We start from the raw sequence: 14,839 nt of genomic DNA, 5'->3' as shown, positions 1-14,839 counted from the left end.
GAATGGTCAATACAATCAAAAGCTTTTGACAGATCGAGACATATTCCAATTACATAATTTTTTTTTCACTTGCGACTCCAATTTTTTGAATCAGTTCCAGTATTGCCATTTCAGTTGAGTGGTTTTTTCGAAAACCAAATTGATGATTAGAAAGAATGTTATTTTTTTCAAAAAATTTGAGCAAACGACTGTGCATCAATTTTTCAATAATCTTCGAAAAAACAGGCAACAAAGATATAGGTCGAAAGTTTTTAACCTCTGAGTTACCTCTTTCTTTTGCAATTGGAACAACTTTGGATGTCTTAAAGCACTTAGGAAAGATGCCCTTGTCAAATGATAAGTTGATTAAATATTCAAGAATTGTTGCTGTTGATTTAATTGTTGATATTACTATTTTTGTTGATATTTCATCGTAACCACTCGACGTCTTGGGTTTGAAAAGTTTTGTGGTTGAAATGATTTCAGATGATGAAACACGGTTACAAAAAAATGAATTTACTGACCCATTTTGAAGATAATTTTTCCATCTTGTGTCTTCTACAAATGATTGCTGCATATCTGAGGCCAGATTGATGAAATAATTATTGAGAATAGTTTCAGGATTATCAATTGGATCATCATTTAAAGTTAATTGAATTGTTGATGTTTTTTTGTTATTTCGTTTCGTTAAAGAATTGATGATTAACCATGTTTTCTTGCTGTCGCCATTGCTTTGTTGTAGAAGATTAAAATAATATTGTCTTTTCAACTGGCACTTGATCTTGTTGCATAATTTGCTGCATGATTTGAGTGCTGTAGATTTGTCTGACGATGTGTGCTTTAGATATTTTTTATATAACATTTTCTTCCTTTTTAACATTTGTTTAAATTCTTTAGTTATCCACGGTTTGTCTTTTGTCATCTTCTGAGCCTGTCTTTTAGAGGTCACTGAACAATAAGTTTTATAATGTAACCGAAAGATGTCGATGAAATTTTGGAAGGCCACTTCTACATCATCGCAGCTCAGTACACTTGTCCAATCGGCATTACATAAACCTTCATTTAAATTATTTATTCTGTGTGTTGAATAAGAATATTTTGAAAATGTAACGTCAGCAACTGTCTTATTATTTATTTTTTGATTAGTGCAAGCAAAAAGTGGGATGTGGTCTGATAGGTCGCATAAAAGGGTACCACATTGTATAATATTTTCTGGATGATTTGTAAACTAAATGTCTATAGTGGATTTTTTTGTATTACTGATTCTTGTAGGAACTGTGATCATGGATTTGAGGTTGTAACATTTCACAAGTTGGTTCAATTGAATTTTATTTATACTGCTAACTTCTGGTGATAAGTCAATATTTAGATCTCCCAAAAGATAAACAAATTTATTTTCATTACTAGTTATTTGTAAAACTTGTTCTAATTCTTTAAAATATTGTTTAATTTCGTATATTGGAGGTCGGTAACTAACCATCACAATTGAATTTTTAGATTTAAAATTGTTAATGAACTCTATTGCAAACATTTCAAACTTTGGCGAGCCAATGGTATTTAAATCATCTCTTATTCGAAAGGTAGAATCATTACAGACATAGAAACCAACCCCTCCACCGTGTTTGTCATGATGATTTTTGCCTACATATCTATATTCATCCATGCCAACCAAACTTTCAGTACGTTCGTTTAACCAGCTTTCTGTTATCGCAACTACATTGAATTTGATGTGACTGTTTGACAAATAGCTTTCTAATTCATCTGTTTTGTTGACCAAACTTCTTATGTTCAAATGCATTAAGTTGAAAAACATACTGCTGTCAAGATCTTTATTTATTAATTTATATTCATCATTCAACGTCTTAAAATTGTCATACCTTTTACATGTAGTTTGCTTGGGGTTTAAATTGTCTTTTTTTCATCATCACTGCTGTCCTCATCATTATCAACATGTTGTTTATCCATCTTTTTTTGTTTGATCGACAATTGTTTCTCGTTTCTTATTGAATTGCCACTCGCGTACTATAATGTGCTGGGGCATTATGTCAGGGTCTTTCATTTTCTTAGAATCAGAGCTATCGGAGCTAACTCTAAACGTACTGGATTCTTCTTCATCTGTTTTTTTATTCTCAGTTTGACTATTATTATTGTTATTGATGTCGGCTGTAGAAGCTGGTGCCATTTTATTGAGTTGTTTGAGTATGGGATAACAGGAAACAACATGGATACCATTGTCGGTTAGGTAGGCCATCACATCATTTCTGTGGCATTTGCTGACATTGCTTAAACAGAACACAGATTTTTTCATTAAGATTTTATTTACCTTCAGTTTGCAATCATTTGAAACTTTTTTACCAATTATTTTCATAGCTGTCTTTTTTCCAGTTTGTTTGTTGTTTGTTGGGTTGTTGCTGGTTTCTCCTGTTTGTTTGTTGTTTGTTGGGTTGTAGCTGGTTTCTTCTGAGTTGTTTTGATTCTCACAATTGTTGTTATTTTTACGTGATTTTTTTCCATTTACAGTTGAGAACGGGGTACCGTTGTCTTCTGACTTTGCTATGTCTGACCACAGAGAACTACTGACATTTTTCTTTTGTCCCTCCTTGTTTGTCATTTCAGTACTGTAGTCACTTACAACATTAGAATTTAGTTTATTTTTCAATGTATTTACTTCTGGTTTATTAATATCAGCAGTTTTAATAACGTTTTTTAATGAAATAATATCAGCTTTATTATTTTCAACAGTTTCAATAACTTTGTTAAATTGCACCTGTTGTTTGTGTTATATATATCTTTAAATTCTAGTTTGATAGTTTCAAAGTTCAATGTTAACAAATTTTCAGACTTTGGAACTTTATTTAAATTACAACTAACAAATAATGGACATTTGTCCCAACATTTGTTTTCTTTCAACTGTTTAATTAACGATATACATTCCAATATTTTCTCAATTTTCATGTTACCCCGCGACTGCAATTTTTCACTCTTTTCAATTTTAAAATTATTTAATTCACTTTTTAGCAATTTAATTGCATTTACAATATCCTTATGAATATAAAATACAGATATATTATGAATAAACGTTTCATTCTCAATTAAATTCCAATTATTTTCTAAATAATACAGGAACTCATTTATTACAAGTGACCTGGACGCCATTTTTTGTTGTTGTATGTATGTATGTATGTATGTATGTATGTATGTATGTATGTATGTATGTATGTATGTATGTATGTATGTATGTATGCATGCATGCATGCATGCATGCATGTATGTATGTATGTATGTATGTATGTATGTATGTATGTATGTATGTATGTGTATTTTTGTGTTGTGTGTGCGTGTATGTGTACGTACTTACGTTTGTATGTATTAAAATTAAATTTTAGGTTTTGTACCGTTGATTTGCCATTGTTGCTTGGAAAAGAAAACAATTTTTAAAAAATTCAATAGTGTGTTCTGTTCAGTTCAGGTAAATTTAATGTTATTAAAGTTTCGATTACGGTGTTTATCAAAATTGAGAAATAGGCCAAAGGTTCGGATTTGGTTTTGGCCAAAGTTCCAATTAAAAAATTTATTAAAAACAAATTTTAAAAAATGCATAAAAATAAAATAAAACAAACCCTTGAAAACTCATCCTGTCGTTTCAAATGATTGGCAATGTATAAGGCACCTCGAACAGCATCTTGAACGCTCGGGGAAAGATTTGAAGTTGATATGAAGTGAGAATCTTTGTTAAATTGTTCAACCAGCTTCTTTATGTTACTTCCAAATCGGGAAGTTTGGAGAGAATTTACGTCATGAGATTTGTTTTTAAAGCACGTGCACAGAATAATATGCTTTAAATAAACGTCTTCGTGATTTTCTATTTCTGGCCTCTTCATAAACAAACATCGTGGTAGCCAATACAAAAAGACCTTTCTTACCCAATGTGGAAGGCAATGTGTTGCGAAAGATCGATAATGAATGTTGTAAGTAAGCACAGTGATAATAACTGATGATGAAACTAACATTAAGGTAAACAACAAATATTTTCCTAAAAGTGGTACCACGAGAGAAGTGGGCGGTATGATTTCAACTAACATTAAAAAAAAGACTGTCAATGAAAGAAGAATGTTAATGCTGAGAGACATCTTTTCTGTGCTTGCTGCCGGAATATAAAAAACTAAAACTGTAATGAAGGCATGCGACATAAGTGGAAGTATCAAATTAACGGTGTAAAATAAAAATTTTCTTTTCAAAGTAACATTGAACGTCCATTCTGGAAATGGTTCTTCTGAGCCCGCATACGATCTATTTCTTTTCGTGGCTGGAGCTGACATCAAATCCCACTCAGCACTACGATAAAATTCACTTAAATCGATGCCCATGTCGATGGAGTCGTCAGGTTGCCAAGCATGTTGTATGTCAACCTGAACAATATATTTGGTTATTACAACTTAAATTTTTATAAGTTTGTTAATTTGTGTTAATAAATTAATTTGTATTAATGAAGTGTATTATTTACTATATATGTATGCGCAAGCACCTCATCAAACACATAAGTGAATGATCGTCTTTGACAGATTATCAACCAGGTTAATACGCAATAAAAACGCGGTAAACACCATTACTACTGTCTGAAATACCTTTTAAATCAAAACATAACAACAAACATATTGATAAAATAACTTCTTGAATGTTGTACGTCCATGATCCAAATTGAAATCCGCACATTTGTTCATCAAAGGGGAAATATGTGACATCGATAAGACACGAACTTCGAAATGAAGCAGGTGGTTTCCACTTGATTTTACCTGTGTTCATTACAACGGCTTTCGTACCAGATGTCATTTCGTACACTCCATCGGCTCTAAAAATTTAATCAACAATTAAATATTTATTCATTCGTATGTTTTTATAAATTGTATTTCATATATATTAAGTGTATATTATATATTAAGCGCCTGAATAAAAATGGTAAGTTATTTTATTATTTTATTAAGCACTCTTGCTGGTTGTTAAATTCTTGATAAGCAAACATTTATATCAATATATACCTATTATAAATTTTTCAAATTGAATATTGAATGTATATTATATATTTTGAAAACAACAGTTTTATTAAATTTTCACGATGAACTTGGATAAAAATCTATTTTCAATAAATTGAGCAATTTCTAAAAAATTCTAGTAAGGATCTTTGAATAGACAAACTTTAAATTGATTAATGCCAACAATTCGGTCAAATTCATACAATACAGTATATTATATATATATATATATATATATGATCTTTGGAAAATGGCGGAAGGAATAATTGTCGAGGTTAAAAGCGATAAAAAATACGTAATTGATACGTTATTGTGTTATATTTGGTACGTTCGAAAGCGGATAAATGAAAAGGAAATGAAAACTTCTCTTTGCGAATTTTTTGAAGTTCACGACGTAAAAAAAAGTGCAAAGTTTTTGCAGCATGAAGCCAGCACATTATCGCTCAGCCTGCCGGAGTTTTCCGAAGACGTTGACAAGAATATAATGTGGGACGAATGTCTTAGTATATGTCGGCTAATTTTTGAAACTAAAGTCGAAGACAAATTTCCCTGTTTTCTCGCTGACGACTTGTGGAAAGACATTAGATTCGAGAAATTGTCAGCTGAACAGGTGAGGTTGCAAAAAAGTGTTATTCAAAATAGTCCGGCCGTTCTGGAATTTCTTGAAGAGCATGGCAATATACTGAGTGATGTCCAAAAAAAGGTGAACAGTATCGTGTGCAGTGATGTATGCGTTGATGGAGATTCAGATGCTGAGACATCAGTCGCTTATAATTTGTCTGACATTGCTGAAGAAGGTAACAATGATGGTGAAAATTTCATAACAGTCAGACGCAAGAAAAGAAGAAACATTTTACTATCAACTAATACCAGTCCATGTTGTCATGCAATATCAAAGACCACTGTTGAACCTCATAGGCCTACGCAATATAAAATATCAGTTAGTAAAGTTGTATATCGGAAAAAATTTTATCACATTGTTAATATTTCAAAGACTTGTGCATCCAATGTTGTTGACTACCTTGAGTCAATTAATGTTAAAGTTTTGTCTTGATACCCTGTATTCAAGAGGAGAGATGACAAAATAAAACTTGATGAAACCCACCCTTCTACGTCATTCCGGTTGTGTGTAGATGAAAAGTAGGCGGAAATAGTTGAAAGATCAAGTTGTTGGCCTGATTATGTTTAGGTTAGAAATTGGGTTTTCAATAACAACAGCAAAAGTGGCTGCACCAGAAATGCCGATGTCAATGTCAGGACATGTTCTGATGTAAAACGATGATATGGAACTAGTGTCATGTTTTATTTTCAAACTTTAAATTTATGATTTGTTAATTTGACTTAATTTTTTTCATTTACTTGCTATTTTTATATTATGCAAGTATACATTGTATATTCGTTTAATGTACATTGTGGATAAACTGTTGTTTTTTGACAATCATTTTTTTAATTTATTGTTACTGGATTTTGAGAGTGCCTGTGAGATTTCATTTAATAGGCGCTATATAAATGCATTTAATAATAATAATAAATAATATATATATATATGATGGTCATTTTGTCATTTTTCAAAGTTCATTTTCATTTTTCAAAGTTTTATTCATAATCAACAACATATCAAATAAGTGAATAAAATTTATGAAGTTGAATATGCGGAGACCGAGTAAGACTGTTTGTCTTGTGGTGAATATATATGTATATATATATATATATATATATATATATATATATATATATATATATATATATATATATATATACTCTGTGTATACCATATATAAATATATAAACTCTCTCTCTCTTTCTAGACATATATATATATTTATATATATATATATATATCGGGACCAGTTGTTTGGAACAGTCTGCCAAATTCGCTTAGAATGCCTAAGTTGAAAATTGATGACTTTAAAAAGAAGAAAAAAAAGAAAACACATTATATTTCGTTATAGATAATACCTATTATTATTAAAGGATTAGACCATATATTTATTTTATTATTTTACTGTCTGTATCGAAGGTATTTGTAACACTCTAAACAGTAGTGCAAAGATTGGTTGTTAAGAACGAGTAATAAAATTGTAGGTCAGTAATAAAATGAGAAGATTTTTTATGGGTCGATTATTATTATTATTTACTAATAGTAATAATAATAATAATATTATTATTATTAATTATTATGTATGCTGTCTTATTGCTTAAAGACCTTTGTGTTATGCGACCTTTGTTTTATGCGATCTTATTGTTTGGCGACCTTACGCTTGCGGTCTTTTGTCCTGTAGTCTTTTACCGGCGGTTTTTTTACCAGACACCAACTCTCGTTGTTTGTTTTTTCGATCACGTCGGGGTCGCCAATTTGTTGCAGTTGCGCTATGTAAGAAAACACAAAACCAGGAAAAGTAGTACGCCCGGAGTGCAAAGAAGAAAAGAATAGTATTTGTTTGGATAGGCTGGACACGTGTTTTGTCTTCGAAATAAATAAAAACACTACAAACTAACGAAGTGTTTTGTGGGAGCTCAAGGACTAATCAGAAGCCCAAATACCTATTAGAATAATATCGCAGTTTCTTCCCTTATATACCTCTCACAAATCACTTCGTTAAAGGTTTCTCTCTCTCTCTTTTGCGTTTGCTTCAGAGGTTTCAACGACAAACACACACAGTTTGTTGTTGTGTTTTTATTTATTACGAGGATCGTTAGTTTTAATTGTTAGGTTTTGCGATCCGATACTACAATGTCAATTCTTTGTTTAATATGAATGCATAACAGTCATTTAATTAGTTATTACGATCTTCATCTTTGTGCAATATGACATTTTTACATGTCATCATGGTCGATGACTCTTCTGTTTCTAAATTTATTAGTGAGAAAGATTCCAGTTGCATGTTATTGAATATTTATTATCAGATGTCTTTCTTCTATGAGTATTGATTCAGCTAATCATAAATTTTAATTGTTGTTATTGTAATATAAGATTCCAAAATTGCTGTCCGAGATTTGCCAAGTAATTTTAGTTTTGTGTTTCTCTTTCATGTGATTCTTTATAGCGCCAGTTTGTACGTCAGAATTGGTTATGGATCATAGTCATTTTATATATTCGTTCAAATGTAATATTGGTGAGTGTGGGTACCACAATTCTGAATATATTGGTATGATGACGACTAAGCTATCTAGAATACTCACGATGCACGTACAAAGAGGCGTTATAAAGAATCACATGAAAGAGAAACACAAAACTAAAATTATTAGGCAAATCTTGGAAAACAATGTTGAAATCTTACATTACGAGTTAAAACACCAGCTTAGTGCAATTGTTATCTAATTAGATAAAATCGCAAACTATGGTGTTTTTTTTGTTTTCAATCATTTGATCTATTTTTGCTGTCTATATTTTAACAGTTTTGTTGTTTCTGTTGTTGCCAGTGTTGGCTACTTTATTAACTTTATTGACGTCTACTTTTCCATCATCATCATCATCATTGTCATCATCTTGATCATCAGACTCATCATTATCAATGTTCTGTATTTTAACATTAAATATTATTTCAGCCAACTGCTTACGTAATATTTTCTCAATTAATTGACCCCTTTTTACTACCTTTATTTCAACAATTTTGTTGTTTCTGTTCTTGTTAGTATTGATGATGGAAAACATTTACACTTCCGCTGATATAAATTTCATTTCAAATTTGTGATCCAGGTGTAGCTGCTGTTGGTGTTGATGATTTTGCTGCCGCTGTTGGTGTTGTTGTTGATGTTGCTTCTGTGGATAACAATTTTGTCGTTGCTGTTGCTGATGCGGTTGTTGATGTAGTTGTTTATGCCGCTGTACTTCCTGATAATGATGCTGTTGTGGATAATAAGGTTGTTTTTGCTGCCGCTGCTGCTGCTGTTGTTGTATTGGTTCATGTACCTCCTTTGTTGCATTCCAGCCTGTAAATTATATCAATTAACATTTTTACACCATTATATCAATTAACATTTTTACAGCATTGTTGGGCAAAGTGATTAACTCTTCCAGTTTTCTCTTTATACGATACTCTTTATACCATACTTTTCCCTCAAATTATCTATTTTTTGGCAGCTTGTCAATATTTGTTCCATTTCTTCCATCTCCATACCACATAGTCTCCATGCTGCCTCATTAATAATACCAATCCTGTCCGGATAGCTTCTCAGTCTTGGGTGATGTCCTGGGCTAAAATTACTACGAACTATTTTACAAAGTTTTTTCTTGTTTAAGTAGTGGTTGTACATATACCGCCTTACACCTTGGACAAAAGATTTTTATCAGTTTTCATAATTCTGACACCAATTCCCTCATTTTTTTCAGTTTATATCTCTGTTTTCGGGCATTTTACGTTGGTGTCTGGTAACTCATGTGAAGTGGTTCAGTGGGAAGTAAGTCTCAATCTATAGTCAAACTATCTCCTAAATGTTATTACACTTAGAAAAGCCGTGATAAGGCAAACAATCAAAATAAATAGCCATTACTGGTATGAAAAAGCTGATAGGCCACGGTACAGAAAGGAAATAGTAAAGAACGCGGAGAATATCTACAATACACTGTTGTACAGATAACAGAAAAGTTTACATCCATCACCAATAAAGCTGCCAGTGTGTATGTACCTATAAGGAGACACCACAAAAATAAAATCTCATGGATGAACCAGTAAATAAAAGCAGCAATAAACAAAAGAAATCGGTTGCGTGCAGATCTCATGATTGACAAAAATAAATGGTCAGAAGTGGTGATAAGGTATCAACCATGTCAAACAAGCAAAGATACGGTTAAGGGATAAAAGACTACAAAATATCAAAAACTGAAAAATATTAAAAGGGTATGAAGCTAATAAAAACACTGTAAAAAAAAACAAAAGTTTTTCAGAAAATGAGTGTATTAAATACAGAGGAAGGAAGAGTATGCATTACTAAAAAACAGAAGGCTAATACATTTATCCAGGAATATGCGGAGATCGTTGGAAAGCATAGTGACGAAGAATACAGAATAATAAAGAAAGAAGTTGTCAAAATAATGCAAGAAAGAAAATCTATTTTTTCAGAGTTGTGAAAGGATGTTTTCAAAGATTGAATACGATGTAGCCAGATAGGAAATAACAAGAAAAAAGAAGGGGAGGACGGTATCAGCACTGAAATGATTAATGAACTACTTAAAGAAGCATAAAAAAGTACTGAAGCTGTTCAACGAATGCTAGACTAAAGGGCAATGTCCACAGGATTGGCGCCAGGAAACCATTGTACCTCTACTGAAGAAAGATGAACTGCCAAAAAATGTTTCAAGCTATAAACCAATTAGTCTGACGTCACATCTCGGTAAAGTATTAGAAAAAATGATTAAAAACAGATTGGCATGGTAGTTGGAACATAAAATAAAATACTCAGTCAATTCCAATTAAAAAACTGCTTGTTTTTACAAACAATTGAATTTGAAGTAAAACGCTTTATTGAATTAATTTAAGAAACCATTTAAAAAGTTTTAATGTTCTGATCAGTTAAATCCTTGTGATATATATAACGCTATTAGAATAGTGTTTAAGGGTGTTTTTCTATTTTAAACAAATCCACATCGTAGATTCATGTTTATATAAAATAACTTATATAATATATCATGTAATAATTTCTTTACATTCGGACCTATTTACCGAAACGCAAAGTCCCTCTTACTCAAACATCAAATAAATATAATTGAAAATTTTATCTCCATTTTCAGCAAAAATTTTTTTTTATAAAATAACCAGTCTAACGTGTTATAAAGAACAATATCAGGAACCCAAATTGAATTAGCTGGGACATAAATCATATCAACATTGCCGAATTCTTTTGGCTTCCATACTAGAGCAGGATCAAACCAAGTTTGTGTCACCCAGACATTTGTCGTCATAATTTGATTTCGTTCATCCTTTTGAAATATTATAAAATTTAAATTTATGAGTCTAATACTTATGTTAATGTAGTAGATAATTTTTTAGAATACGGTTATAGCAAATTTTAAATATGAGTTAATTTTTCCTAGTAATTAAACTCAATTACAAAATTATTTAACCTTTAAAGAATATTTTAGAAAAAATAAAAACAACAATAATAATAAATGAATGAAGTTTTAATTAAAGGATTTTTAATCATTAACCGATTAACGTAAAAACCTTTTAGTAAAAAATTTAATATAATTTATTTAGTTTACATAATCTACAATAATGTGGTAAACTTACAATTCATAAAAAAAAATAAATTGTTATAAAACAAAAATTTCATTAAATAAGCAGAAAGATAGTTATATTTTTTTATTCTTTCATTTTTTTCAACTGAATTTATTATAGAAATTAATTTGTGTTCAATACCAGTTTTTTTTAGTAGTTTAAGATACAGTTTTGTTAAGATACTTTTTGTGTTTTGTAATATTTTAGTAATTTACTAACTAAATTAGCGTTGAAATTATTGGTAGACGCACAAACCGTGGTGCGGAAAGTCAATTCAATTTATGCGATCAATGTTAAGAGTCTGATTCTGAATAGTTATTGCTGGTTTGGTAAGATAAATTTGTCGTTCATCCAGTTTACTGTCTGATTGTATTTCCGTTTTGTTTTCAATTGTTTGAAAAACTGTCGTTATTGGCCTTTTCCCCCACAATTTCAGCATTCTGGTGTAGTGTTGCTCATGTTGTCGAGAAAATCTTTCAGCAATCACTTTCCTTGTAAATTTGCCTTATTCTTGTGTCCTTCTTCAACATCAACTTTGCTGATTCCAACATCATATACCGCTCCAGAGTTCCTCTGAATGATTTTATCTTTGAAATTGTGAGATTTAAATTCTCATTCTGGTGATTGAGACTGTCATTCTAGTGATTTGTAGCCTCTTGTTGTCAAAATAATTTTTCACAATCACTCTTTTTGTGAATAAACGGAATAAGCGGAACTCCTCTTGTAACTTTCATCCAATTACAACATACCCTATTTACATAAACTCTTTTCTACCCCTTAAATAACATTCAATCCATTTAACTAATTTTTCATTAACACCATGCCATTTAAACTTTTTAATTAATTTATTACGCGGTATTTTGTCAGTATGACTTTAGTCCAAATATCTAATAATTTTAACAGTTGTGAAAAGGTTGATCTCCTTTTTACGAACCTATATGAATACTAATGAAACAGGTTGCTTAAACTGAAGTGGTCTAATAAAAGCATCTTTTACAAAACTTTCGAGAACATTAGGCTGAGGCAAGTCAAAGTTACAGGCCTATTATTATGACTATCATATACATTGTTTCTTTATCAATATGAACTATTTTATAAGTTTTCCAATCAACTGGTAAGACACCTAAATTTAAAGAAAGATTTTACGGATTACACAAAAATTTTATTACAACTTCTGCACTTTCAGACAATATCCTTAAACAAATATAGTCTGGACCCAGTGACTTATAAAAATGTAGATATTTCAATTTTTTGTTAGTTTCTTCATCTGGCTGAACAATTTCAATATCAAAACTTGCAGAGTTATTATAAAAAATATCTTTTTGAGATGTATACAAACTAAAAACACTTTTAAAAAATAAAGCAAATTCATTACCTTCTTTATCTGTCAATATAATATAGTAAAACTGTGCTTGCCGCTAGACCAAAGTTCCAAAATTTTTGACGATGATTTATGGCCCATGAACACCGTAGTGCGGGATTGGATATTTCAGGATAAACCCCAAACTGTTTAACCATGGCGTCATTTGAAACTTTCAACATTGTTGATTCAAATGTCAATGATTGTAGATACTATAGTTATGATAATTTTATAAATCAATTTTGTTCCAATAGTAATTTTAAAATTAACTCTTTTTCTTTTCTACATCTAAATTGTCGGAGTGTTACTAATAAACTGTCAGATTTACAAATTTTGATTAAATCATTTTCTAACATATTTCATTTCATTATTGTTTCTGAAACCTGGTTAAATGACGTTACATGTAAATTAGTTAATATTGATTCCTACAATTTTGCTTGTAAAAATAGAACAGGCGGAATTGGAGGAGGTGTAGGTATTTTTATTAGAAAAGACATTCCTTTTGTAACTAATTTAATATCGATATTTGATGATGATCTTTCAGATAGTTTATGTATTAATGTTACTTGCAACTACTTTAAGGGTACAATTTTAGCCATATATCGACCTCCTGCTTCTTCCTTCGATGCTTTTTTAGGACATCTGGAATGTATTTTGGATAAGCTTAAACCTACAACGGATATTTACCTTGTTGGTGACATCAATGTTGACCTATCTAAATGCACTACTCAAAGTATGGCAATTAAAAATTTACTAGCAACTTACAATATTTCCTCGACGATTGAATTACCTACACGAGTAACAAATACATCAGCTACTCTAATTGACCACATCTTTAGTAATAGTTCTTTACCACATACAGCTGGTATTCTTTTATCTGATTTTTCGGACCATTATCCAATATTTTCATTCTTCAATAGCACAAATTTGTCCTCTCAGCCACCTGGTATCTTAGGTACTCGTCATTCCACTACTAAAACTTTTGACATTATCAATAAAATTTTATCCATGACCAAATGGGATGATGTACTTGGATCTGAAAACGTTGAGGTATCCTGTCTGTCTTTCTATAATCACTTTAACTCTATAATTGATAGATATGCTCCAATCAAGGTAATTAACAACAACAAGCACAAAGGATGGATTACCAGGGACATCATAAAAGCCTCTAGAATAAAAAATAAACTATTTAAAAAATGTATTTTGAATCCCACACCTTCTAATCTAAAGATATATAAATACCACCGCAATCGTTTCACTAGTGTTGTAAGAAAGGCTGAGCGTAATTATTATAGTAATATATTTTCTAACAATGACTCAAAATTTAAATGGAAATTCATTAATTCGTTGCTTAATAATGCCTCTTCTCATAATATTTCTCAATTAATGATTGATGATAACGTTGTTACTAACAATTTGACAATTTCTAATGAATTCAATAATTACTTTATTGAAAGCTTACTTTCTATCGATGATAATTACAATTCTTGTGATAATTCTTTCTTGTCTGGTAATAGCTCTAATTCTTTTTATATTTATAGTGTTAATGAATCCCAAATTTTAGATGTGGTTGGTAATATGAAAAATACAAAATCCTTATCTGATGATGAACTCAGCAACTATATAATTAAAAACTGCATTTACAATATTACTAATATATTTATATATTAGTAATATATGCCTATAGTATAATGCCTATATATTTAACTTATCATTTAAACAAGGTGTCTTCCCCACTGTATTTAAAACTGCTCGTGTTATTCCTGTATATAAAAAAGGTGACAAACGTTGTGTAAACAACTACCGGCCCATATCTTTATTATCTCCATTGTCCAAGATATTAGAAAAACTCATGTATATTCGAATGCACAAATTTATAACCTTTTCATCTCCTATCGGAAAACCAATTTGGCTTCCGATCTGGCAGATCAACTGAATTAGCCAATCTTCAGTTTGCACATAACACCCTTTCTAATATGAATGATGGACTTCTTACAATTGGCGTGTTTATTGATCTCAGTAAAGCTTTTGATCTCATTGATCACACTCTTCTATTACGTGAACTTGAAGCGCTTGGCTTTCGTGGTAAATCTCACTCTTGGTTTATGTCTTATTTACTCAATAGATACCAGTATGTAAGAGTTAATGATGTCAATTCCCATAAAATCTTGGTACCTAAAGGTGTCCCACAAGGGTCTATTCTTGGACCCTTGCTTTTTATATTGTTTATTAATGATTTGTTCTCTATAAAA

At 30.8% G+C, this 14,839-nt stretch overlaps 1 protein-coding gene across 1 annotated transcript in view; it reads right to left on the bottom strand.

Annotated features, from left to right (window-relative positions):
* The window catches only part of HELRODRAFT_81201 (hypothetical protein), a gene marked incomplete at both ends in the record, with an annotated part of 59,901 nt that overhangs the window by 15,364 nt on the left and 29,698 nt on the right, over positions 1–14,839 (bottom strand). The window contains 4 exons of the mRNA XM_009020840.1: positions 2,508–2,527; positions 3,596–4,388; positions 4,648–4,828; positions 10,775–10,929. Coding sequence (XP_009019088.1) covers positions 2,508–2,527; positions 3,596–4,388; positions 4,648–4,828; positions 10,775–10,929 — 1,149 coding nt within the window. The remainder of the gene's footprint in view (positions 1–2,507; positions 2,528–3,595; positions 4,389–4,647; positions 4,829–10,774; positions 10,930–14,839) is intronic.

Source organism: Helobdella robusta, assembly GCF_000326865.2.
Source record: "Helobdella robusta unplaced genomic scaffold HELROscaffold_29, whole genome shotgun sequence".
Lineage (NCBI taxonomy): Eukaryota > Metazoa > Annelida > Clitellata > Rhynchobdellida > Glossiphoniidae > Helobdella > Helobdella robusta.
Note: the sequence above shows the minus strand (reverse complement) of the source record. Positions and strands in the feature narration are given on the sequence as shown.